The 27,082-nt window shown below is 46.4% G+C and overlaps 1 protein-coding gene across 1 annotated transcript in view; it reads right to left on the bottom strand.

Moving 5' to 3' along the window:
- Window positions 1-27,082, bottom strand: part of LOC309808022 (forkhead-associated domain-containing protein 1-like) — a gene marked incomplete at both ends in the record, with an annotated part of 95,736 nt that overhangs the window by 46,284 nt on the left and 22,370 nt on the right. The window contains 3 exons of the mRNA XM_082628036.1: window positions 1,227-1,463; window positions 4,562-4,671; window positions 13,499-13,769. Coding sequence (XP_082484162.1) covers window positions 1,227-1,463; window positions 4,562-4,671; window positions 13,499-13,769 — 618 coding nt within the window. The remainder of the gene's footprint in view (window positions 1-1,226; window positions 1,464-4,561; window positions 4,672-13,498; window positions 13,770-27,082) is intronic.

The raw sequence follows: 27,082 nt of genomic DNA, 5'->3' as shown, positions 1-27,082 counted from the left end.
AAAGAGGGAGTGAGAACATGTCCTTCTACTCCACCATGTTGAACCAAATCTGACTACGGTTTTAAGCAGAATTATGCACTGAGGCCAAAATTCATCAATGACCAATTGCTTTTTTATCAACTTTGTTGAGATATAATTTATGAACAAGATCAGTGGCCAATTTTAAAGTAGTTCTTTAAAACTTAAATTTTTTTTTTTTTTTTTTTTTTTTTTTGGATTTAGTTTCAGGAGGAAGGAAGTTGACTGGTAAATCCAAACATTCTGGGTGGAGAATTTTTGGTGAAATTCCCTATAAATGAACCAGCAGCTGCCTTCAGGGTTTGATAAAGGCCTCAGTGTTTGGAACACTGTGGGGTTCCTTCTCCCCATCTCCAGCTCTTTCTGGCTGGGTCCGGGTGGGTGTGAGAAGTGGTCACTGAAGCGACAGGAGTTGGGTGGAAATGCAAAGTGGGTGTGAAAGCATGAGGTGTACAAGGTGGCAGAGCTGAGCCCAAATCACATCACTGCCTCTCACTTGCTGTGCAAGCTGTAACAAGCTCCTGGGCATCTCTGAGCGTGCCTCAGTCTCCTCATCTGTAGAATGGCATCTGCCAGAAGACTGAGGTTTAAATAGCTAATGAGGGGACTTCCCTCATGGTGCAGTGGTTAAGAATCTGCCTGCCAATGCAGGGGACACGAGTTCGAGCCCTGGTCCAGGAAGATCCCACATGCTGTGGAGAAACTATGCCCGTGGGCCACAACTACTGAGCCTGCACTCTAGAGTCCGCGAGCCACAGCTACTGAAGCCCTCATGCTGCAACTACTGAAGCCCACGTGCCTAGAGCCCATGCTCTGCAGCAAGAGAAGCCACTGAAATGAGAAGCCCACGCACCGCAGTGAAGAGTAGCCCCTACTCACTGCAACTAGAGAAAGCCCGTGCACAGCAACGAAGACCCAATGCAGCCATAAATAAATACATTAAATAAGTAAATAAATAAATAAATAAGCTAATGCACCCAAAGCACCTGCACCGGGGCCTGAACATGGTAGGCACTTAATCAAATCTAATATTGTTCTTACAAGGCTAGAAACTTGCCAACCCTCCACTCCCTGGATCTGCACTCTTCACCATGCTGTGCTCACTGCCCATTTCTAACTACCCGGGTGGCTCCCCCCAGGCTCTACCTGAGAGCTGTCACCCTGTGTTGTGACCCCAAGGCCCCGACCCACTTGTCTCTGAGCCCTACCTGGTTTTTCAAGCTCTGGATCTCTCTCTGTTGGGCATCGTCCTCTTCATGCAGAACCTGAAACTTGGGCGGGATCACCCTCTCCTTCTGCCTGGAGGTGGCTGTTTCCAACAGCTTCTGCCTCAGGTTGGCCACTTGGTTCTGCAGGCTTGCTATCACGGTGTCTTTGTATTTAGATTCAAGTTCAAAATCGGAGAGACGGCTGACTTCTTTTCCCAGCAGCAGAATTATTTCATCCTGGGTGGAGGACAGATGGGAAATTTACTAGGTGTGGGTCTGGATGTAAGGCTGAGCCCATTTAAAGAAAGACAGGAAAAATATGGTATCATTCTTTGGGAAGGTGAGGGCAGGCAGGGAGGGAAAAAGCAGACTTTCAAGGCTATCTCTGTCACTTCGAAAATCTCATAGAGACAAGAATTGGGTTAAAATGATGTACTTGTATATAGACTCCTGTAATGGATGTCTGTACCTCACAGGTACGGAAACTTTCCTTTCCCCGAGAATTAGACTTTCATATTAAGAACAACCATCCCACTTGGGAACATTTGTTGCTAGGAAGTTTACTTAGAATGATTTCATTTATAATATACAGCCTAGCACACTGGGGACCTAGGAAAGGTACTTAGGAAAACAACATTCTGTTTGACCACTTTCTGCCTATAATGAGGGTTATTTGTTTTAGCTTAAAACATTCTGAACTATTTGTTTTCCCTTTCCTCTCTTCTAATATTTCCTGCCTCTTTTGGCTATTCATGTATGAATTTTTTCCAGGTAACTCAATCTGGAAAGTAAATGAGACAGGAATACTGATTTATTTGCATGGGCTCATGTAAACTTTCGGCTGGAAAAACAAAATTGCTGGTAGACTTTACCCACAGGTATAATTCACCCTGTCCTCCATCTCTCCAGTGAAAAAGCTCTGCAGCCAAAGAATTGGTTAGGTTTTCCAAAAAAGGAAAAAAAAATTCCCCCAAACTTCTCACCAGACGTTATCAATAAAATGTCAGAAAAACTGAAGAAGAAGAAGAAGAAGAAAAAATTCCCCAGAGGCCTTTTCCAAAGCAGTCACAGGAGGAGGTAAACGGGCAATTTCTGGGCCAGCTCATTCCCAGGAGAGCCGTCCAGTCAGCCTCACGACCTGCTAGCTCCGTGACCTGGGGAAGGACAGGGTCTCGCTCATGAGAAAGCCTGTCTGACATTGCCAGCTGCTGCCAGGGGCCTTCCTTTGGGTCCTTGTGAAAGTTGGTGGCAAAACTTCAAGAGAGAGCATCAGACATATTCCCTACTCCTGGGCAGTTTCCCCTGTTTCACCCTGTTATGATCAGCCAGGTGCTTATTCATTTTTCATGCAACAAACATTCATAGGGCAGCAACTAAGTGCCAGGCCCCGTGACAGTGCTGGAATATAAGAAGTTTGCAGAGGGCAGTGGACAGCTGTGGGTTCTGCTTTCCTGCTGAGGGTCCCTTTTCCCTTCTGGAGGGAGCGTTCCTCCTTCCATGGGGTCTGGGTAGGACTGTCAGTCATGTGCCCTGCTCCTTCCTGTCCCACCTCCCCATGTGCATGTGGCCCAAGCTGGTCAATCAGAGATTTCACACATCGATTACAGAGGGAGAGGATCTTGCCTTCTTTTGGATCATAAACTTTAAATATGTAGGCTTGTTTGCCTGAGTTTGTCTTTTCTGACGCACAAAGCCAGCCTTATGTAGAAAGCCAGACTCTGAGGGAAACAGAGGGGAGAGGTTGGTAGTGGGGAGGTGTTCTGATGACATTATTCAAGCTCCTGGATCTAGCCATACCTGAAGCTAGTGGCCCTTTAAATTTTCCAATAAGTTGAGCTAATCGATGCTCCCCCTCAAGCTAATTTGTTTATTGTCACTTGAAGGAGTCCTGGCAAGTCAGGGTATAAACGACTTATAAAGAGAAAGAATTCTTTCTATTATAAATAGAAAAAATGATAAATGGCTTATAAACATTTTCTATAAATAGAAAAAATTATAGTGGTTGCACTATATTTCCGAGTTAAAATTGAGGCAGGTTGAAAAATGGCAACAAATACTTTGCAGTTTTGCCATCCAGTCTATTTCCCCACCCTCTAGTCTGGGCTGGCCCCGTGACTTGCTTTAACCAATGGAATGGAGTGGAAGTGATGCTGCATGATCTCCAGGCAAGTTCTTACAGGCTGTGCAGCTTCTGCTCTGGCCCCCTGGGAACCCCGAGACCACCGTGCTGTGATGAAAAACCACATGCACAAAGGGGCGCACCCGTCCAGGCGTCCTGGCTGAGGCCCTAGATGTGGGAAGGAGGCCAATGGAGACCGACCACCAAACTGGCCAAGCCAGCGGCTGACTGAGGCCGCATGAGTGAGGCCAGGGGACGCGAGCAAAGGAACCTTCCAGGTCAACCCATAGATTCTGGGGAATAATGAATTGCTGTTTGAAGCCGCTAAGTTTTGGGATGGCTTGTTACACAGTGATAAATACAGAATCTGAGTGTGGCTTCTCGCCTTTGTGCAACATTTTTCAGAGTCTGGTCCCAGGATGCCTGGTTGGAACCCCCTGCCTCCTGAAGGTTTGGATTTCCGTGTCTGACAAGAACCCCAGGTAGGTCTGCTCCTCACAAACTCTGAGAATTGCTGCAGGAGCAGGCCCTGGCCCTGAAGGAAAGCGAGATATTATAGACTGCTTCTTTTAGAGTAACTTTCGAGTCGTGTCTAAGTGGGGAGAAATTGACCTGGGCCCTTCCCAGGATGGCTTGAATCCACCTGTTCTGCTCGCATCCCTGCTTTAAACCTCTCTGGTTCTTTAACGAGTCTCTTGGCCCAGGCCTCCCTGACTTCAGGGCTCAATTCCTCCTGCTAGGAACGTGTTTTTGCGTCACTGTTCCATCACTGAAGGTTGACCAAGTGATTACTGTGTGGGAGTTAGAAGTACCCGCTGAGAAGCTAACCAGACCTCGCTTTGAATCCTAACACTGCTCCTTGCATTGGGCAGCCGTGAACACATCACTGAACCTCTCTGAGCTTCAGTTTCCTCATCTGCAAAGTGAGGCTGATAAAATCTAGTTTGAAGATGGTGAAGATTAACGAGCTAATAAATGTCAAGTGCACAGGACATGGCCCAGCACACAGTAGGTGCTCAGTACCTTGTAGTTGTAGATGTTATTTGGGATAAAATGAGCAGTGGCCAAACCTGGCTGAATGTCTTGGGAGGAAGAGGTGGTTTCTTGGAAGTAGGAAAAAGGGACAGTCCTTGAGACACAGAGAACAAGAGGCAGTGGCAATCTCTCCATGGTCCCTCTTGCTGCTGTAGCTCTGTGCTTCCCCGAGACCCCTCACCTTATCGTACTGGGCCAGGTCCTGGTCCACAAAAATTTCTCTGTAGGGCTCTGCCCCAGGAATTTCCTCGGCCACTGATTGTTCCGACAGTTCCGCCGCGTTGGTCCACACTAACACACAAGATCAACAGAGAATGCAGAGGAGACTGTGAGTTTCCCCAAAGTCTTAAAGAATATTTTCAGATTAACCTTCACATTCATGAGACTTATGCACTGAAAGCATTACAGGAGGACAGGAAAGGGTAAGAGCTGCCTCATTTCTCTTCCCCAGCATTAACTGCACTGATGCACTGTGGTGTGTCTCTTTCCAGACTTTTTTCTATGCTGCATAAGAGCTGATGACCTTGGGCAAGTCATTTGCTCTTTCTAAGCCTTCGTTTCCACATACATAATTTAGGATCACTGATAGTCTCTGCTATAAAGGGCTATCTGGAGATTAAATAGAATAATGATATAGAGCAGGGGTTGGCAAACTATGGCCCTGCGGCCAAATCTGGCCTTCTGCCTATTTTTGTAAATAAAGTTTTATTGCAACACAGCCACAGTGATTGATTTACATATTATTTATGGCTGCTTCCCAGCTACAAAGGCAGAGCTGACTAGTTGCAGCACAGACCATGTGACCCACAAATCCTAAAGTATTTACTATCTGGCTCTTTACAGGAAAAGTTTGCTGACCCCTCAAGTAGAGCATTTAGCACTAAACATTAGCTATATATTTTTTATTGCAGTCATATCTTTTCAAAAAACAAAAATGCATTTACATGACAGAGATTCTTATCCAGCTTACTTTTCAGCTAACAATATGAAAAACATCTTCCCATGTCAGTATTTGAGGCTGTACTGGGTTCTTTTCAAGGGTAGCATTGTGGTCCATTGTCCAAGTGTGCCAAACGTGTTTAACTAGGATCCACTTGATAGACATTTAAGCTTTCCTAATTTTTTTCTTATTTACCCCAATATTACAAGGCCTGTTTATATGACTTTCGGGGAGTATGGCATTGTGTTTGGGGGCCCCACTCTGTATCACATCAGACATCTCGCAATTCACTCACATCAACACTGAATGGTGTAGAAACCATTTCCTTGGTGTAGAAACGTTTGTAAAGATTTCTATAATTCTACTTGTGAAACCACTTGGGCCCAAGCAGCGTATTTTAAATTTCCAAGTGACTATGGTTTCTGGACAGTCACTGCACATTCTTATCTTCCTGTGAAGTGAGAAGCTGAACAAATTGTTTTCAGTGGTGATGAAACTTTAATGAGTATTAACATTAATGATGAATGAAGCACGCACTATCATGTTTGTGGACATTCATCATTTATTCATTTTGCTTCTGCCTTTTTTATTTATGCATTTTAGAATCAAAGATTCCTGCCCCCCAGCCAGGTCTCAAACCTGTTTGTGGACCCCAAAACCTCTAGTGGACATAGCTGATGGCCTGTGGTGCCCGGAGAATGCACAGCCTTGTGTGTTGAATGAACAGCCCTGGCCACAGTGTTTCCTGGGGCGCGAGGAACAGAAGGGCCTGGAACTTCAGCAGCTGCCCATTTTCTCTCCCTCCACCTCCCCAGCTAGGTCCATGATTAGAAAACTTTTATTTGAAGCTCACTGCCCCCATCTGACTCTCTTGGATCCTGAGCAGCTAAGTCCTAACTGACTATAGCAGCAGTGCCTGATAGAGAAATAAAGGGAGCTACAGAATGCAATTTTCAATTTTCTAGTAGTCGCATTAAAAAGGTAAAAAGGAGAGATGAATTTTTTAATGATCAATTTGATTTAACCCAATACATTAAAAAAACATCATTTCAACACGTAATCGACAAAAAATATGGAGATATTTTATATTCTTTTTCTTCGAGGCATGAAGCCTTTGAAATCTGGGGTTTATTTTACACTGATTGTGTATCTCAATTTGGAAACTGAATTTTCAGGAGGAAGACTTGATCTGTTTTCAGATTCCTCAAGAAATCGGCTCCCACTGGAGGAAGGTACTGCCTGGCCTGTGTCCCCAGGGAGGGCCACGGGGTCTGACCCTAAATGGGCCCCTGTCCAGTCTCAGCTTAGAGTTCTGGCATCTGATGCCATCTCTAGGGGTGACTCCGGCTGCCTCTGCAACCCTGTCGTGGCTGTCTTGAGGGACCCTTCCCCGCAAGATGATGGCCGGAGTGGGGACTTCATAAAACTTACAGAACAGGCTGATCGATGGGGTCCCTTTATTAGGGAAGGTGTGTTTACCGAAAGTCTTTGTGGGGCTAGAATTTGCTCTGAGACTCGCTTTCCTTACACCCAGGCAGGGAGGTGCTGGAGCAGTTACCCCTCACCTGCCCCAAACTTCTTTACCGGCTACTGTTATTTATCAGAAAGAACCTAAGGGCCATGTATGACCAAACTGGCTTAACTCTAGCTGCCGGATCCTTCGGAGGTCCCAGTGGGGAGAAGCCCCAGGGAGGGTCGGGAGGGCTGGGGCGGTGGGAAGGCGGATATGGGGACGCAGGCACTTTAAGAATTTTCGGGCATGAGCTGTTGGCCAAAGGGCAGGGAAGTTACTTTAATATTTTAACAACCCCCAGCTGTCCTGGTGCGCTCCAATAATCACCAGTCTGCAGCAGGGGCAGTATGTGTGCACCTTAACTGTGTCTTTCAGACATTGTAAGTTGTAAATAAAAGTTAAATAACAATCATGGATAGGTAATAACTTAATTTTTAAATTTTAATATTTAAAATTTAAATATTAAAATTATTAAAATATTAAAATTTAAATATTAAAATATTAAATATTTTAATATTTACTGAATGTTCGCTATGCACCTGGCGCTGTGCTCAGCACTTACACGCAGGATACGATTTCGTCTTCATAACAACCCAGTGAGATAGGCATTATTATTCCCATCTCCATTTTATACGTGAGAGGTATGAGGCACAGAGACGTCAAGTCATCTGCTCAAGGACACACAGCTGGTAAGTGGTAGAGTCAAGGGATGAACCTAAGTTTGTTGGATTCAGAGCCTATGCTTTTAACCACTATGCAGTCAATGTATTGAAGTGGGAAGATGTTTATGATATATTATTGAATTTTAAAAATCAGGTAGGGAATTCCTTGGCAGTCCAGTGGTTAGGATTCTGTGCTTCCACTGCAGGGGGCACAGGTTCCATCCCTGGCTGGGGAACAAAGATCCTGCAAGCTGAGCGGCACGGCCAAAAAAAGAAAAAAAAAGGTTACCTATGTTAGGTTCATATGATCCCATTATTGGGAAAAAAATATATATATATATGAGTCAAGATGCTATTTTAATAAGTCACTCCACATATTTTCTTTTCTCAGTAATTCTTCCCCACCTCCCATGAGCTCTTGCCATTAAGATTTGGCCTTGGAGCTGACGTTTTATTGCCTTGTGGTACAGGAAGGATGAGTATTAACTAGAACAGGGTGAGTTTTCCCCCAGGCAAAATGACGTTTTGACTTTTGACAATGTCTGGAGACATTTTTGAGAACCACAGTTAGGGGGGGTGGTGGTGGTGTTGCTACTGGTATCTCTGGTGGGTAGGAGTCAGGGATGCTGCTAAACACTCTACAGTGGACAGGACAGATCCTTCAACAAGGAGTTATGCGACCCACCTGTCACTGTGCCAAGATTGAGAAACCCTGACCTGATCTGCAGTAAATAAATCCTTGGCTTTGGGTTTTCAAATAGAATTTTTCAAGTCTAAAGCAAGGTGACAGTCTAACAGTAAACCAATTTAATTGGAAGAGCCCAGCTTTGCTAAGAGAGGAAAGAGCTTTCTCGGAACCCTTAAAAAGAGGTGTTTTCTGTCAAGAGACAGCATGGAGGACTGGAGCACAGAGTTTTCTCTAAAGCGTGGAGTAGAGAGGCCCAGACAGAAAGGAACTCCCCATGACACGGGAAGATGAAAGTCCTTTTCTGAGGATGGGGAGTGTGTCAGGGGAACGAGGGTAAACATTTGGTAACATGAGACCTGGCTGAGAGGCTGAGGAGATAGAGCCCAGGTAGATGTGAGGGAATCTAAGCCATACGACTCATCCTTCATTTCTCCAGGGGGGATGCAAGTCCTTTAGAGAAGCCCCAAGTTCAACATGGCACTGGAGAAACCGGTGATTACAGTGGAAAAATTTAAATGGCGGAGTGAAAAAAAGAAAAGAAACAGCCCATGTGCCATGTGTCCAAAGGATGCATTAAAAAAACAACCCCAAAAACCCTGTATATATGTTCATAAAACAGAACATGATCCATACAACAAAATGAATGAATCTCAGAAATACTATGCTGAGTGAAAAAAGCCTTCCACAAAGGAACATGTACTACATGGTTCTGTGTACTTGAGATTCTAGAACAGGAATATCTAATCCATGGCGGGAAGAGAATTCAGAAGAGTGGGTGCCTCTGGGGCTTGGGGCTGGGAATTGACTGGGCAGGGACACGAGGGAACTTTCTGGGGTGATGGTAATGTTCTATATCTTGATAGGAGTTTGGGTTACATAGGTGTACACGACCGCCAAAACTCAATGAGCACACTCAAGATCTACACCTTTCATGGTGTGGTAGCCAGTCTCCAAGATGGCCCCACTGATTCTTGTCTCCTGGTATTCAGACCCTTGCATCATCCTCTCCAATACTGGATGGACTTTATATTAGTTAGCTGGGGCTGCCATAACAAAACACCACAGGAGGTCTAACAAAAGAAATTCATTTTCTCACAGTTCTGGAGGCTGGAAGTCCAAGATCAAGGTGTGGGCAGGGTTAGGCCTCTCTCCTTGGCTTGCAGACGGCCACCTTCCTGCTGTGTCCTCACATGCCCTTTTCTCTGTGCACGTGCATCCCTGGCGTCTCTCTCTCTCTTCTTACAAGGACACCAGCCCTTGGATTAGGGCCCACCCAATCATCTCATTTTAACTTACTCATCTATTTAAATACACTATCTCCAAATATGGTCACATTCTGCGATATTGGGATTGAGGCCTCAGCATATGCATTTTGGGGGAATGCAATTCAGTCCGTAACAAAGCTTCTCTATGTAACCAAGGATATTGCAGAAATGACACAGTTTGATTCCTGAGGTTAGATCCTAAAAGACATTGCAGCTTCTGCCTCACTCTCTAGGACCACTTGTCTGGAGGAGCTGGCAGCTTGAGGATGCTCAAGCAACGTATGGAGAGGTGCACTTAGTGAAGAACTGAGGCCTCTTACCAAAAGCCATGGGAGTGACCCATCCTAGAGGTGGGTCCTCCAGCCCCAGACAAGCCTCCAGAGGACCACGGCCCAGCCACCACCATTACTGCAACCTGATGAAGAATCCTGAGCAAGAATCCCCCAGCTAAGCCATTCCCAACTTCCTGACTCAGAGAAACTAGGAGATAATAAATGTTTACTGTTGTTTTAGGCCATTACATCCTGCAGTAATTTGTTATGCAACAATAAGTAGCAAATACAGGTTTGGGCACCAGGAGTGGTGCAAAATTTAACAAAAACCCTACGATGTGGAGTGGTTTGGGATGGAACAGTGGCCAGAAGCTGGAGGACTTTGGCCAAGAGTCTTTGAGAAAGCCTCAATAGTCTTAGTAGAAGCCCAATGGCCTTTCAGGAGGCAGTGAGGGAAGGGTTCCAGGAAAGTGAGGAAAATGTTACTGGGGTTAAGGGATCCTTGTTAGGTGGTGGCAGGAGGTTTCCTAACACGTTGCCTGTGGTCATGAGGAAGGTAGAAAATGTTTGTGATGAGGCTGAGTGGTCAAGCTAAAGAGAGTCCCAGACAGAGTCTTGGAAGGTGCTGCCTGGTTACTTCTTGCTACTTATAGTGAAATGTGAGGGGGAGAGACAGTTAAAGGAAGGGCTGTTAAACCAGGGCAATGCTCTGGGCTTGAAAATTCCCCGCCTCTCCACGTGGCAAATGAAATGTAAGAAACAGGTTCTGGGCAAAGATCAAATCAAGGGCGCTCTCAAGAAAACACAGTCTAGAGAAGAAGCTGAGGGTGTGGTTGTAAAATCCTTTGTTAAGAATACAGATCCAGGGCAGTGTCCAAGAGAACCCTTCGGTCCAAGAACTGGGCTTCTAAGAAGCTTCGGTTCTTTGTCAGTCTTTGCAGAAGCCCATGGTGGAAGGGCTTGTGTCCAAAAATATCTCTGGGCGTGGGTTTTGCCTAATAGGATGAACCCCAATAAGAAGCACTGCCAACTCAGACTGACAGAGACCCACAAAAGTCAAAGAAGCGTCTGGACCCCCAAGCTTCTACAGGCAGGAAGCAGGCTATAAAACTATGCAGCCACATCCATGGGACACCTTTCATAGGAAAGGGAGGACGACTCAGAAGGCGGAACTCAGGGACCTGGGGGCAGAGCCCAGAGCCCTGCAAAGTCATTTCTGGGCAAGAGTTGGACTGAAGCCCAATCAAGGAACTGCCGATATTTTCCCAGCTGGACTTCAGAACTGCTTTGGGCCAGGGACTCCTGTGTGTTTCCTGCTTTTCTTCTTTTGGAACAAGAGGAGTGTATGTAGCAGTGATGCTATGTCTGTCCCACCAATATGTGCTGGGTGTGTGAGGGACAGACCCTTTGTTCAGAGGTCTTCAGATTTCTGGAAGTAGTACTTGATGAGCTGAACATAAGGTACTACACCCATGAGCCCCATCTGTACCTGGACTTGATTTAGACGAGATTCTGGAATTTGAGCCGATGCTGTTACTGGGGTGAGATTTTGGGGGGCCTCGGGAGAGAGGAGGAGGAGTGTGAATCATTGAGGACCCGAGGGCAGGCTGTGGTAGCCGGCCTCCAAGATAACTGCTGAAAATCCCCGCCTCCTGGTCTTCAGGCCCATGTGTAGTCTTCTCCCACACTGGAGGGTGACGCCCTGTGTAACCAGCAGGATATTGCAGCAATGACAGAGCATGACTTCTGAGGCTTAGTCACAAGAGATGTTGCCACTTCCATCTTGTCCTCCAGGATCACTTGCTCAGGAGGAGCAGCTGCCGTGTCATGGGAATGCTCGAGCCACTCTCTGGGGAGGCCCATGTGGTGAGGAGCTGGGGCCTCCTGCTGACAGCCATGTGAGCACGCCATCTTGGAAGTGGATCCTGCGGCCCAGGTCAAGCCTTCAGATGACTGCAGCCTTACGAGGGACCCTGAGCCACAGCCGTCCTGCTAAGCTGCTGCCAAATTCCTGACCCACAGAAACTGTATAGATGATAACACATGTTTGATTTTTGCTTTAGGCTGCTACGTTTGGGGAGAATTCGTTATGCAATCATGATAACTAATACACATTGTGTGTTCATTTTACATGAAGGAGACAAAAAATGTTGAATTCTAGTTAATGGTATATGTGCTAAAACATTTAGGGGGAGGACTACAGATGTGTGCTATTTATTTTGAAATGCATCCAAAAACTAAGATGGATTAATGCAGGACAAGAAGGGTGGGTAGACAGAAATGAAATAAAGAGTACAGCAAAGTGTTAGGGGTAGAATTAGGAGGAGAGCTGCTCTCTAAAATTCTTTTTGCTTTGCTGTATGTTTGAAAGTTTTCACATTAAAATGCTGGGGGGAAATGGCTGAGTAATTTTTTAACTTGGGTGGTAGGTACATGAGCGTTCCTTAGATGATGATGATGATGATGTAAACTGCAGAGATAACTTTCATCTGCTCCTTAGTCTGTATGCTTCAGTATAATAACTATTATTTGAATGGCTGAGGGAAGTGACTAGGTGAGTGGTCTTGAGTGAGACCAGGGAAGGGTGTGGAGGCATCGAGCGACCTGGGGACTCAGAGGAGTCTGGGGCTGGGACGCAGAAAACAGAGAATGGGACCTTCACACCAGTGGCCACAGAAGAAACCTGGGAATCATGCCAGGGACTAACTCGACCCAGCTACTCTGCCCGTAAGGCTGGAAAGGCCAAGAGGATGGTGACAGACAGGAAGTCTCCTCCCCAAATGCCATGAGGCCTTTTGGGGGGGAGGGGGGGAGAAGGAAACCCTGATGGCTGTGTGTCCCCAAAGTGACCAGGCTGTGAGTGACAGTCACTGAGATAACCAGCCTTAAATTTGACTGAAAAGCGTTAGATCAGATTAGATTGAATACATAACCTCCGGAGAAGTAATTTTCTCCATAAGCCTCAGTCTCCTCTTACCTGTAAAATGGTAATAAAATATTTAAAAACCTCCTAAGGCAAGAGGGATTTCAGTTACCAATATGTCTGTACATCTGAGTCGAAGTATATAAATTTAGATTCTGATACACATTCATATATATTCATATATACGTACAAACACACACACACACACACTCACCACAGAGGTACTGACGTGTGCAGATGGGCAGAGCACAGTCTTGGAGGAGTTTGTACCAAAAAGTCAACAGGGAGAATTCTGGTGATAAGGGTGACAGCTTATCTTTTACTGTTTTCTAACTTTCTGCTTTCCCCAATTTTTTCACAATTGATTATGTTCTACTTCAGAACCAGAGAACATAAGCAAAAGCCAGAGAAAGACAAATATCATACCATATTGCTTATATGTGGAATCTAAAAAAAGGTACAAATGAACTTATCTACAAAACAGAGATAGAGTTACAGATGTAGAAAATAAACTTATGGTTACCGGGAATGAGGGGGGGGAGGGATAAATTGAAAGAGAGGGATTGACATACACAATACTATACATAAAAGAGATAACTAAGAAGGACCTACTGGATAGCACAGGGAACTCTCCTCAATACTCTGTAATGGTCTATATGGGAAAAGAATCTAAAAAAGAGTGGATACATGTATATGTTGAACAGATTCAGTGTGCTGCATACCTGAAACTAACACAACACTGTAAATCAACTGCGCCTCAATAAAAATTTTTAAAAAAGGGGAAAGCAGAAACTGAGACCCATCCTCCTAGCAAAAGCCCCTCCCCTAAGCCGCCAAGGAAGCGCCCATGAGTACCTTGCCTGATGATGGGAACGCTGTGGGCGGCTCTCTCCACCACGAAGGAGAACATCTTCTCGCTGGCACTCACGGGCCGCCTGTGGGAGGCTGGTGGGACCATGGGGGGCTCGGGGGACCCCTGCGACCAGCTCCTCTGCACTGGCGCTGGCCAGATGCCCGGGTAGAAGGGGTTCTGTGGTGGTGAGGGTGACTGGTTCAGTTGCTGGGTGGCCCAAGGTGGCTGTGGCCTTGGCCAAGGTGCTGGGCCCCTCACCCATGGGAAGGAGACCTGCAGGGGCAGACAAGAGGGTCAGGGGAGGTTACGAGCAGCTGGGGTGGTCTTCACCTTTCTGTCCCGGCGACATAATTGCTGCCCTAGATTTCGGCGTATAAGTCACTTCTCCCAGGAAGCCCTCCCAGACTCTCCCCAAATTTGGGATGGTGGTCCCCACCATGGGTCACCTTGCACACTATCGCACCACCATTTATTGGGTGCAGCCTTCGTGCCAGGCACCCAGTCAAGAGATTCACATGCATTACCTCATTTAATACCCCTGATGCTCTGTGATGAGCCCGAGGCTGAGCAAGACATAGTGACTTTCCCAGGATCACAGATTTGGCAGTGAGCGTCTGAGCTGGTACAACGCCACCTCTGAGCTCTGAGAGGCTGACAGCTTTTTGTCTACCTTGCTCAGCACCGTATCCTCAGCTCCTAGAATAAACCCTTGGCACATACACAGTAGGTCCTTAAATACTGGTTGAAAGAATGAATGAACACATCTCCGAGATTCAAGCCCAGCTCTCCAGGACACACACATCCACACTGTGTGTCTCCCTGGCACTCCCATTCCACCTGTTCCCCGAAGCTGAGAGCTCTGGGGTGGCAGGCACCCCAACTGGCTCGCACCCCAACTGGCTCATTAACCTGTGATCCTCAACATCTGCCACATCTGATTCGTGGCAGACGCTCCATAAATATCTATTGAGGGAACCTTTTTTCATCTGATCCAGCGGAAGATGTCTGTAGCTACTTTCATTAGAGAGCACATCAAAATCCATCTACACCGGGAGAAGCAAATGCTGAGAGGTGCTGACACCTGGCTTTGTGTTGGTTAAGGCTGTTGTGGCCATCCCTCCCTGAGCCTAGTGGTTAAACCGTGACATCGTGAATGCTACCATTTATTGTAATTACTCACCGATTTCTCACCATAGCCCTGAAGGGGAGGAGCTCTCCTTATTCCTAGCTTACAAATGAGGCTTGGAGAGGTTAAGGACTTCACCAAGCTCAGGTGGTGGTGGAGAGGGTGGTGGGACTGGGGTTCTGGAAAGCTCTTTCCCTCTCTGTCTCTCTCTCCCTCCTCTGCCCCGCCCCCAGTCTCTTGGCAGAAAAAAACACACTTTTCAAGGAAGAAGCTAAGTTCAAAGGTTTGCCGCCTGTGGCGGTCACGTTTCTCTTTCTGCAGACTGCAGACACATAATGAGAAACAGGACAGAATGCTTCTGAAATAGGAGCACTGGCAGACAGAACTTCCTATAGCTCCAGCTGGATTGTATTCAAGAGGAAGGTTCTCCACTCACTCAGGTTCCCAAACAAGTCTTTTAGCTACAGTCTTTCCCAGCCAAGTCAAGAATCCGGTGAATTCCCCTGAAGACTTTTTTGGAGTCAGGGAGAACACTGTTCGGGAAAATCAAACTCCAATTGCCTGGCGACCCCTGCCCAGCATTTATGATGACACTGGCCCCGTTGAAACCTGTTTCAGGAACGGACTTGGCAGTGTTCCAGAACTCTGTTACCTTATGTGAAGATTCGAATTTCTCTCCACTGTGGGCACCTCGGTCTCCACCTAAGCTTTCTTCCTTTCTCTCCTTTCAGAAGCTGAGGTGTCCTGCTCCTGCCTTGCACTCACTTCTCCATCCATCCGATCCCTTCCCGTCCTCTCCTCTGGGGCTGTCTTGCCTCAATCATTCCTACAACCTTTCCTCATCGATTTAATAAAGATTTATCGAATGAAAGGGCTGAAGGTGGGAAGGGGGAAATTTGAATATGTTTTACCCCCGCCTGATAGAAAACAAATCGAGAGACCACGGGTAGTGTGGAGGAATTCCCTTTTGTGCTGGGATGCTCAGGTAGATGTGCCTCACTGCCCACTAACTGCCAGGGTGCTAAAGGGAGTGCTCATATCTCATGCCTCAAGTGGTTCACTGCTGTAGTGGACAGGCCGCAACCCACCTGGCTCTTCTGGAAATTCCAGGAATCTCCCTCCCAATCTGTTGGCCCATTGCTGTGGGTGGGGCTAAGCAATCAACCAATCACACTCCCTGGACATACTGATTGGTTCAGTGGTGGGGCAAGTGATCCAATCAGAGCCAAGGAGACCCAAGAAGACTTGGCTGGACACCAGGATCTGGAGTGACCTGGTGGGACTTCAGAATGCAGCCAGCATGAGGGAGTGGAGCCCAGACATGGAGAGAGGGAAGCTGTTTATTTATTTTTCAAATTGTGGTAAATAACCTGCAACATAAAATTTATCATCTTAGCCATTTTAAAGTATACAGTTCAGTGGTGTTAAGTATATTCACATTCCTGTGAGATGGATCTCCAGAACTTTTTCGTCTTGCAAAACGTAAACTCTATTAACCATTAGACAACAACTCCCCATTCCCTCCGCCACCCAGCCCGTGGTGACCAACATTCTGTCTCTATGAATTGGACTACTCTAAGTACCAAGTACCTCAAATAAGTGAAATCACATGGTACTTGTCTTTTTGTGACTGGCGTATTTCACTTAGCATAATGCCCTCAAGGTTCATCCATGTTGTAACATGTCAAAATTTCCTTCTTTTTATTTTATTTTATTTTTTTTGTGATAGGTGGGCCTCTCACTGCTGTGGCCTCTGCCGTTGTGGAGCACAGGCTCCAGACACGCAGGCTCAGCGGCCATGGCTCACGGGCCCAGCCGCTCCGCAGCATGTGGGATCCTCCCGGACTGGGGCACGAACCCGTGTCCCCTGCATCGGCAGGTGGACTCTCAACCACTGCGCCACCAGGGAAGACCTTCCTTCATTTTTAAGGCTAAATAATATTCCATTTATTTATATAGTTTAGAGTGTATTTTGTTTATTCATTAAGCGTCATGGGCACTTGTGTGGTTTCTACCTCTTGGCTATTATAACTATGCTGCTGTGAACATGGTGGGGAAAATAAGGAAGCTGGTTTTGAGCCCTGCCTGGGGTGCTACCCTGAAGTGTTCCATCCCTGAGGCCGGCTAGAGCTGGTTTCTGTCGCTTGCAGCACATAGAGCCTGAACGATAGGGCCCCTAGGGGGAAGGAGCCAAAGATGTATAAACGCAGCAGAGACTCCAAGGTCTTCGGGGTTAAAAATTAAAAAAATAAAGTTTTGGTTTTTTCTTTTTCTCTGAAGCGTGTTGGTTGAGGGTAGCTTTAGTTGGATGGTTAAAGTTGGTTTTCTCTAGTTTGCTGGCTTGCTTTATCAGAGGGAAGGTCAAGGTTTTGGGCTGTACAGGAAGCATGGGGTCAAGGTCCGTTATCAACAAGTCTGTTTGTATTATTTATTTATTTTAGATTTAATTCGGTTTATTTTTGGCTGTGTTGGGTTTTCGTTGCTACGTGCAGGGTTTCTTAGTTACGGCGAGCGGGGGGCTCTTCGTTGTGGTGGGCAGGCTTCTCCTTGTGGTGGCTTCTCTTGTTTCGGAGTGTGGGCTCTAGGCGCATGGGCTGCAGTAGCTGGGGCACATGGGCTCAGCAGTTGTGGCACGTGGGCTCTAGAGCGCAGGCTCAGTAGTTGTGGCCCATGGGCTTAGTTCCTCCGCGACATGTGGGATCTTCCCAGACCAGGGCTCGAACCTGTGTCCCCTGCGCTGGCAGGTGGATTCTTATCCACTGTGTCACCAGGGAAGTCTTCAAGTCTGTTTTTAGAAACTTTAGTTTAAAAATACACGCTAATGCCTTTTCTCTTTCTTTGTGTCTGTTCTCTGACCATATGGTATGTTGCCATGGTTGGGTTTTTTGTTTTGTTTTTGAGGTAGCATATGTGATACTCCTGATTTCTTTTCCATACTACCTTTAAAATAGCAGGTTGGGGCTTCCCTGGTGGTGCAGTGGTTGAGAGTCCGCCTGCCGATGTAGGGAACACGGGTTCGTGCCCCGGTCCGGGAAGATCCCACATGCCACAGAGCGGCTAGGCCCGTGAGACATGGCCGCTGAACCTGCGCGTCTGGAGCCTGTGCTCCGCAACGGGAGAGGCCACAACAGTGAGAGGCCCGTGTACCGAAAAAAAAAAAAAAAAGCAGGTTGTCAACCACCTGGATTAACCATGACCACATCCACGGCTGAATTTATATTAGCTTTAATAAACACAGGTCAATGATTTACTCAAGAAGTCACTATCCATTTTTTTTCAAATTATCTATTTGTTCTTTGTGTTATTTCCCCAATATCTGCTTCTAACCCTGTAAAGAGTGTAAGTTGAACGGGAGACCCTAAAAAAACTTCGAAGTAGTTTGCACATCGAGTGCCTACAGTACACATGAATTCTGCCAGGAAGCCCTGGAGCCTGCAGAGAAGGTGGAAACTTAGACCTTGCCCTTGGAGAGCTTGTTATGTGCTCTGCCATTTGTAAGTAATTGTGGACAATACAACGGCTATGAGCCACTGTGTAGAGAAGCCTCAGATGTGCCACAGACTGTGCTGGGCACTTAATGCATGTGGTCTCATCTGATCTCCAGAATAATCTTGCAGGAGGCATTTTACCCCTCATTGTGTGGATTAAGAAACTGAAGCTCAGAGAGGTTAAGTGACTTGCCCAAGGTCTCACACCCAGGAAGCGGTGACACTATTTGACTCCAATACCTGTGCTCTTAGGACTTCTAGGTTACTCGAAGTCATGATTTATTACCTGCTTTCCATACTCACAAACGGATCTTAGACGATCGGTTAGTGAATGATAGGATATTTTCCGAGTTAAAAAAAGGAAATGAACATTAGATTGTGTGAAAAACCACAAGACATCGCATGGGCTACTTAGAAATGGGATTTTCTAGGAACACTGACAACTGTCTTATGGAAGTGTTATTCATCTGGTACATGCCACGCCCTGGAAGCAGCTCAGAGGACCCCAGCCTCCATCTGGGAAGACCTGTGGTATGTTTACTGCTGTACCAGAGGAGTGCTGGGGCCAGCTGGTACCCGCTCACGAGAACCGATTGTTAAATGTCCAGGAATTTTGCCAACTGGTTGATAAACACAGCCATTAATAAGAATTAACTTACATAAATTTACAATTAAATTATATTAGAAACAAAGGTGATACAAACTTAAAAGTCACCCCTTCCTAATTATTTTACTCTATTTTATTATTACCTATGCTCTTGAGGTTATTTCACTCTACTATATGTTTCTGTTGGAAATGCTACATAGTAATGTGTTACCACACCTCTCTTTCCTTCTCTGTATTCAGGGATGTGTGATTGGGAGTTTGAAATTGACCGTGGAGGGCATATTACAACATAGAAATCAGGAAATGTTATAAATGAGGGCTTGATTTTTAAAAACTTTTATAAATAGGTTTAATAATGGTGGTTCATGTAGAGCTTGATTTTGTTTGTTTGTTTGTTTTGTTGATTGCCTAGACTTAAGACAGTAATGGAGAAAATGTTAACAATGCAGATTATACAAAAGCATGTTGTGTCTTAGCCATTATGTTATGAATAGAGCAAAAAAATGGGGAAACGTTCTTCCAGTATTTGAAAATTATTATCTGATGCAGCAACAAACTCACTCATGTCACTGATGAACATGTGGAGTTCTAACGTCTTTCTTTTTTCACTTGTATTATTCATAAATCCAAAATATCCAAAAATACCCACGAGTGCTCAGGTTGGGAACTCTCTCATTCGTCAACTGCAATGAGAAATTGGCTATGGATACAAGACTTCAGCTAAAGTCAATGAAAGCATTCTGTGAGACTCAGCTGGCTATATAGAATTTACAAGAAAGGGTAATGTATTTCTTGTTACATGGAAAGACTGTGATACACATTCTTTATATCAGTAAACCTTATGCTATGCATCCATGTATTTACATTTTCCAGAGAGCTGGTCATTAAATATTTACCAGCCAATTGCTGGCTGTGCTGGCACCCAGCAGAGTGCCTGCTATGGTAGGTGTTCGCTGACTGAGCTGAACAGTTGGCAAACGGAGTGTAAATAAAAAGCACTTTGATTCTGGGGCTGGGATGGGGAAAATACATGCTATGCCTGGCGCATCTTGTAACAGCAGAGAGTAAGGAAGTGCCCAAAACGAAAAGGTGGGGAGATGCTCAAGGACACAGCAAGCAACCTGAAAGAGCTCCCAGTGGCCAAGGCTGGAAGAATTTGAGCAAAGAAATACTTAATGAGTATTGGATTATAAACTCAAACTGTAAAATCAGTATGCATGAGTCCATACTGACCTAGATACATTAGTGAGTAAATACATAAAGGAGGGAGAAGAGATCGTCTTCCTTACAGAAGAATTTAACATACATAGATGTGGAGCTTAATTCCCACAGTCTGGAAGGGCCTGGGGGGTAGGGGTGATGGTGGCGAGCAAGCACACTGACCGCAGCATGGAGGAGCCATGGACCTGGAAAGACAGAATGGAGACTAGAAAACATGGCCAGTAGATCTCAGAAGCCAGGAGAGGGGGCTACTTGGTGCCAGGACAAATGGCCTTTATCTCAACAGCTACCGGGGTGTCACCGTAACTCAGAGATGGGTAATAATTCTATGTCCCCAAGAAAAGGGTAAATTATGTACGGGGTTTCAGTGTGAGAAATCAGGATTATACATTTAGAACACAGAACCGCCAAGTTATACATTATTTTTAGGTTTTGGAACTTAAAAGAATTAAGTCCCTTTGAGCTGTTCAGAAAAGCCATTCGTTTGGGTTTTTCCCAGCTGTGTTAAAGGAGATCTGGCCCATCTAATTTTCCCATTTTCTTGTAAATCTTCAACCTTACGGTTTTTCCTTTCCTTTCAAGTTCTAATCAGCTTCCTGGTCAGTCCATAAAATGTGAAATAGAATCTAATGAGAAAACAGCCAGATTTTTGCAAATAGCTTTTGCTACCCCTAGACTTGGCCTGCTTCAATTCGGTCTTGCCAGATTGAGAGATGGAATGAATGAATGAATGAATGAATGATCATCAACTAAGTTCAGAGAAGGAGCAACGTGGTTCTGATTTGGTAACAAAGGGTGTGGTCTGCCAGAGGAAGCAGGAAGCGGCCTGGTTCCTGACCGAGTCTGGGTTCTGTCTCAGCAGGATGCTAAGGGTTCAGCCCGCGCTCCCGTCTCCACCTCCCCCGATGTCATCTGCATTGCCTGTAGACATCTGGTGATAACACAGCCTCAGGGGTCCTTGTGTGTGAGTTTTTGCTGCGGAGGCCTAGTCTGAGGCTGTCTGCTGCCCCGTGCCCTCCACTTCACTGATCTTGGGAAATCGCCTTTGATATAAAACACCCAGCCTCAGGATTTCTCATCACATCAGTAGGTCCCCACGGGACCTGTAAAAGCACAAGGTAGAGGAAATCCTACGAGGTCAGGTAGATGACAAAGCTTGACCAGAAAGAGGCTTTGTTCTGAAGGGCACCATGCTCTCTGGTCATTCACTCAGTTGCCGGCTCCTCAACCCCTGGTACAGTAAAGCCACATCCTCCTCAAGAACGGGCCCTATTCAGAGGTCCCAGAAACGTGGAAACGCCACCCTTCTTGGGGATGGACAACTAAGGCCCTGACTCTGAGCTTCTCATCACACCTGTTCACCACAGGAGAGAAATGAGCAACTCTGCTTCCTTGGAGACTGCCCTGGGACTTTTCCAATGGAAAAGTGGATTATTCGTCATTTCCCTCCCCCCAGATCCCTAGTGGCAAATCCCGTTCGGAAGGCTCCACTTAGGCAATAGGAATGCTTTCTAATGTCATGGACATCTTTGTTTTTGCCTCCGCCGCATCCATTTCTTCCATCTTCTGGATGGGCACCTTAATTTTTTTGCAGGGAAGACACCCTTTCCCTGACAATCCTGAGTCCATAGAACTCTGACCCTTCCACCCCAGGGGTGAGACCATAACCCAGGCCTGGCCAATCAGAGCATTCCTGGCCCCTGGCCTCAGGGATTGGTTCAGGGGAAGCCACGTGATCCAAGCCACTGCCAATGAAGATGCTGGCTCTTTCCCTGGAACTGCTACTTTGTAGGGTGCTGGGGCTGCTGCTGGCCACTTTCCTACAGGTGAGGCAAGAGTCTGTCTGAGATTGGGAAGCTAACAGGGAAGAAAGAGTCAGATTCCTGACCATGATTTGGGCGCCTGGATCCAGCTGGGCCTAAGCTGCAGCTTTTGGCCTTTTCAGTTCCATGAGCTTTTTTTTTTTTTTTTTGCCTAGGCTAGTTTTAGTTGGTTTTCTGATACTTGCAAACAATCAAATTTCCTGGACAGTATGCTTACTGAGACTTTAGCATAAGCATCACTATGTACTCAGAGTGAAAGTTGTTTTAAAGGTTATGACATGCTCAAATAAAACCCACCAGACTGTCATCATGCACCAAATTTACCTTTCAACTTATAAAAGTAAAGCAGCATCTCCAGAGAAGAATGATTTAAGACCAAGGAACCAATCATAAGACAAGTAGTAAAACGCTGCTTAGAGAAACTTTGATAGATAAATAGATCTCTAGCTACAGCAGGCTTCAGACTACAAACCCCAAATTTCTGCTTCAAAAGTGACTCAGGGAAGACATTCCATAGTTTCATTTATTTCGTTTTTTGGCCTCGCCGTGCACTTGTGGGATCTTAGTTACGTGACCAGGAATTGAACCCAGGTCCTCAGCAGTGAGAGCACTGAGTCCTAACCACTGGACCACCAGGGAATTCCCAACATTCCACAGTTTTAAAAGAAAACTTTCCAGTTGAAGAAACAGGTAAAATTTATAATATGCATCTGTTGTATATATAATATGTTAATGTCTAGTACATTTATCAGATCCATGTCAATGTAATTATATTATTACTATATTTGCAAATGCATATATATGTGTATGTATATTTAGAACCACATATTTCCAGCTCTTTTTTAAAGAGGTATTGAAAAGACTGTTCAAAGTTTATTTTTCCAGCTTGTCTGTTTCTTCTTATTCCTCAGTAAACTTAAGCAATTAACCAGCACATTTCCTGGCACACAGTAAGGCTCAATCTGAGTGAGTTCTTTCTCCCCAGCTCCCCCGTCTATTTTAAGTTCTTCTTTCAGAAACCAAGTCAAATGAAAGAGGCAGTACTGCATAGTGTTCCAAGCAGAGGCTGGTAAACGTTTTCTGTAGAGCCAGACAGTAAGCATTTCCAGCCCTGTGGGCCATAGGATCTGCACTGCTTACTCTGCCCTTGTAGCCGACAACACAGGCAATACTGAAATGAATGGGATGGCTGTGTTCCCAGGAAACTTTACAAAGACAGGTGATGGCCCGCACTTGACCCTGGGCCATAACGTGCCGACCTCGGGTTAAGACCTTGGGATCCGGCGTCACACAGACTCTGGTCCGGCTCCCGGCTCTGCTCCTCCTCTGGGACCCTGACGAGTGTGTCATTTCTGTGCCTTGTCTGTAAGACACAGGGATACTAACAGCCATTTCTTAGTCTGTGAGAAGTGCGTGAGATAGTGCACGTGAAATGCTGGGAACACTTCCTGGTCCATAATAAATGAGCATAAAACATTAGCCATCAGGTGTGATCACCATCGTCAAAATAGAAGAAGAAAGGGGGCAACTGAATTCGTCCAGGAACGGCAGCAATATCCCTGGTAAACAGTTAGTGGGTGGACTTCCCTGGGCGCACAGTGGTTAAGAATCCACCTGCCAATGCAGGGGACAGGGATTCGAGCCCTGGTCCAGGAACATCCCACATGCCGCTGAGCAACTAAGCCCATGGGCCACAACTACTGAGCCTGTGCTCTAGAGCCCGCGAGCCACAAGTACTGAGCCCGCGTGCCACAACTACTGAAGCCCACGCACCTAGAGCCCATGCTCCGCAACAAGAGAAGCCACCGCAATGAGAAACCCACGCACTGCAACGAAGGTTAGCCCCCGCTCGCCGCAACTAGAGAAAGCCCGCGCGCATCAACGAAGACCCAACGCAGCCAAAAATAAATAAATTAAATAAATAAAATAATTAAAGAAAAAAAGTTAGTGGAGCCAGGGACTTCCCTGGCCGTCCAGTGGTTAAGACTCCATGCTTCCAATGCAGGGGGTGCAGGTTTGATCCCCGGTTAAGGAACTAAGATCCTGCATTGGTGCAGCCAAAAAATAAGTTAGTGGAGCCAAACAAGCAAGGAAGCCAGATAACTGAAAATGCATTTTCTTCTATTATCAGTGGCTTTCGTTTTTACCCACATAATGAATCATCCCCTGTCAGCGTGTGAAATTGCAGGTTGGACTGGGAATTGCAAGACCTTCATTAACCGCTGGGCAGTGAAGGACCTGCCTGGGCTCTCACGGCCCCACGATGCTTCGTGCTATTAGGAAAAGGCTCCAAGGGACTCAGGAGAGCCGGCTTTTAATCCTGCCTCTGGATCTAGATGATTGATGCCTAACCTTGGGGAAGTCACTGAAACTCTCTGAGCCTCAGTTTATGCCATGATAGGGGTGGTCCCAGGGACCTCTATAAAAACAACTGAAGGGGGAAAGGGGACCTGGGATTAATGAGTAGCTCCTTGGCAGAAATTGGAAATTGAAGCTCAGAAAGGTAAAGCCAGTTGCAGCTGGCATTTCAACTTGGGTCCATCCAACTCCAAAGCCCTTGCTTTCTCGATTGTGTTCTGCAGAGCTTCCCCATTAAAGCAGCAAGGAATATTGGCCGACAGAGGGCGCTCTTCTCGCAAGACAGGACGTCATGACATTGCAGGGACAGAAGACAGTATCCAGGAGCCACGTGGGAGAGTCTGGCTGGACTGGGAACAGGGCAGAGCAGGCTACAGGGAAGGCCAGACACAGGCCGTCATGGGGATGGGGGCTGCCGCCAAGGAGCTGTCAACCCCCTCATGGAACAACTCGGCACGTCATTTGTGGCGCCTGGCTTCCTTTTTCATTCTGGCCATTTCCATCCGTTTTGCCGTATTTCAGAACGGAGAAAGATATGATGGATACATACGGGTGACGTGGGTTTCCTTACTCAGCTGCCTTGTAAGAACGGCGCCACTGTGACTAGCACAGCTTGTTTCCACACCTCCTTTCCCAGAGCTCAGAAAGCACGAGTAAAGGCAACAACCAACAAAACCCACAACACGGCGGCACACCTGACTCTGGGACTTCAATTTCCCACGCCTGGTGCCAAGACTCTATGGGATTAATTAACGGTTGCTTCAGGGCATTGCAGGTGGCCCTGCGGGTTATGTCCTGCACAGTTTCAGTGGGCGCCATCCACATGGACTACGTTGTGAATGGTGACCCTGGAGTTGTGCAATATGGCAGCCCTAGGTTATACTTTGATGAGAGAGGTATAATTTACAAAGTATGGTCCTGGGGGCTTCCCTGGTGGCGCAGTGGTTGAGAGTCCACCTGCCGATGCAGGGGACACGGGTTTGGGCCCCGGTCCGGGAAGATCCCACATGCCGCGGAGCAGCTGGGCCTGTGAGCCATGGCCGATGAGCCTGCACGTCCGGAGCCTGTGCTCTGCAACGGGAGAGGCCACAACAGTGAGACGCCCGCGACCACAAAAAAAAAAAGAAAGGATGGTCCTGGGCACAACCTGGCTGCCAATGCACTTTGTCAAACAAGAGTTTTTCTTTATATTTTTCCATCTTGTATGTTATTCTATGGGTAATTTATCTGCAAATGTATTTATCTGCTAGCGGGGGCAGGTCTTGGGAGGTTTCCCTGTGCAAAAGGACACTTACAAAGGAGGCATCTTGGCTGCTCCATGCTGGTTTGCTTGACTCTAAAGCTGAGGGTTATCACATGCTTATTAGGTGCCAGACGCTGGACTAAGCAATTTACGCACTTTGCCCACTTAATACCACAGTCACTCAAGGTGGTAGGAACTATTGTTACAGGAGTGGGGACCGAGGCCCTGAGAGGTGGATGATTTGTGCACGTCCAGTATAAAAGCCGGTCAAGAGCAGGGCTGGGACGGCGCTGGAGTCAGCCTGACCTCAGGGCACATGCTCTAACCACTGTGACATCTGCACACACATCTGGATTCCTAAGCGCCCCGCACCTCACCCCCCTCCCCCAGTAAAATGCTGTCACACCCTCCTCTATTGGTTAGGGTCACCACAAAACCTGAACTAAATGCTTTCATTTGGGAACTCTTTGTCGGGAGAAGAACAGTTCTCATCATACTTAATCTGTATGATATCAGGGCAGTCCTCCATGGAAACTCCATCCAAGGAGGAAACACAGCGCCCTCACCAGGGACCCCAAAATCAATTGGAAACAAGAATAGGCCGGAAGCAAGACGGCCAGGAATTTTTTAGAAAAACTGGGCTTCAAAATATTTGATGAGAGATGCTCTTCAATACCTCTCCCTTTTCCCCTCTTCCTTTCTCTTCTTTTAAATAGCCAGCAGGTTGGGGTCATCAGGAAGTGGAATTTGTAGGAAGGTGTCAGGCAGTCCACAGGCTGCCCTCACACGGACGCTGCAAAGGACCCCTCCATGAATATGAGCATCATGGATGGAAGCTTCTCAAGCTGGGGACGCCCCGGCAGAGAGCACTTTTGAGAAGATGGGGCTGTGGAGAGTCCTGCAAAGTGCCCTGGGCACAGGCCAGGGGAACACTTGTGCAGCTGCCTGCAGTCAACCGAGGAATGAAGCAAGGTGCAAGTGCGTGTAGGAATAAGAATTGAAAAAATCCGTGCATATTCAAGTGACCGTGAGATTATGCTTTCCTCGGTGTGAAAACCAGTCAAGGCTACTGCTCCAGCTAGCATCAGACTAAATGGTTTTCTCCCCTCCTTTTTCCACAAGTGGGGATAGTGTTTAATTTGCACTGACTAGCTGTGTGGCCCTGGGGAGATTACTTAACCTCTCTGAGTTTCGGATTCCTTGTCTGTAAAATGGGGATCATGGGAGAACCCATCTCATAGGTTGCTGTGAGCGTGAAATAAGGGAGAGCAGGTGCGTTGCTTAGCACAGTGCTGTTCACGTCAGTGATTCCTCCTGCTGCTCTCCTCGTTTCTCTTCTTACAAAGCATCTTCTTCCGTCTTATCTACTCAAGGTTAGAGGTCGTCATCACTTTTCCCCACAATTATATAAGAAGCACCTTGTAAAATAAAGTCCCCATTCCATAGTTGTACACCCGTGTTCATAACAAACTTACTCAAAATGGCCAAAAGGTGGAAGCAACCCAAGTGGCCATGGATGGATGAACAGGTAAACAAAATGTGGTGAATCCATACAATGAAATATTCAACTGGAATGAACCATGAGGATATCATACTAAGTGAAATAAGATGGTCACAAAAGGACAAACAATGTAAGGTTCCATTTATATGAGGAACCTAGAATAGTCCAATTCACAGACACAGAAAGCATGGTGGGAGGGGAGGAAGGAAGCAGGGGGTT

The sequence above is a fragment of the Mesoplodon mirus genome, assembly GCF_964341445.2.
Source record: "Mesoplodon mirus genome assembly, chromosome: 7".
NCBI lineage: Eukaryota > Metazoa > Chordata > Mammalia > Artiodactyla > Ziphiidae > Mesoplodon > Mesoplodon mirus.
This window is presented reverse-complemented; position numbering and strand designations above follow the sequence as displayed.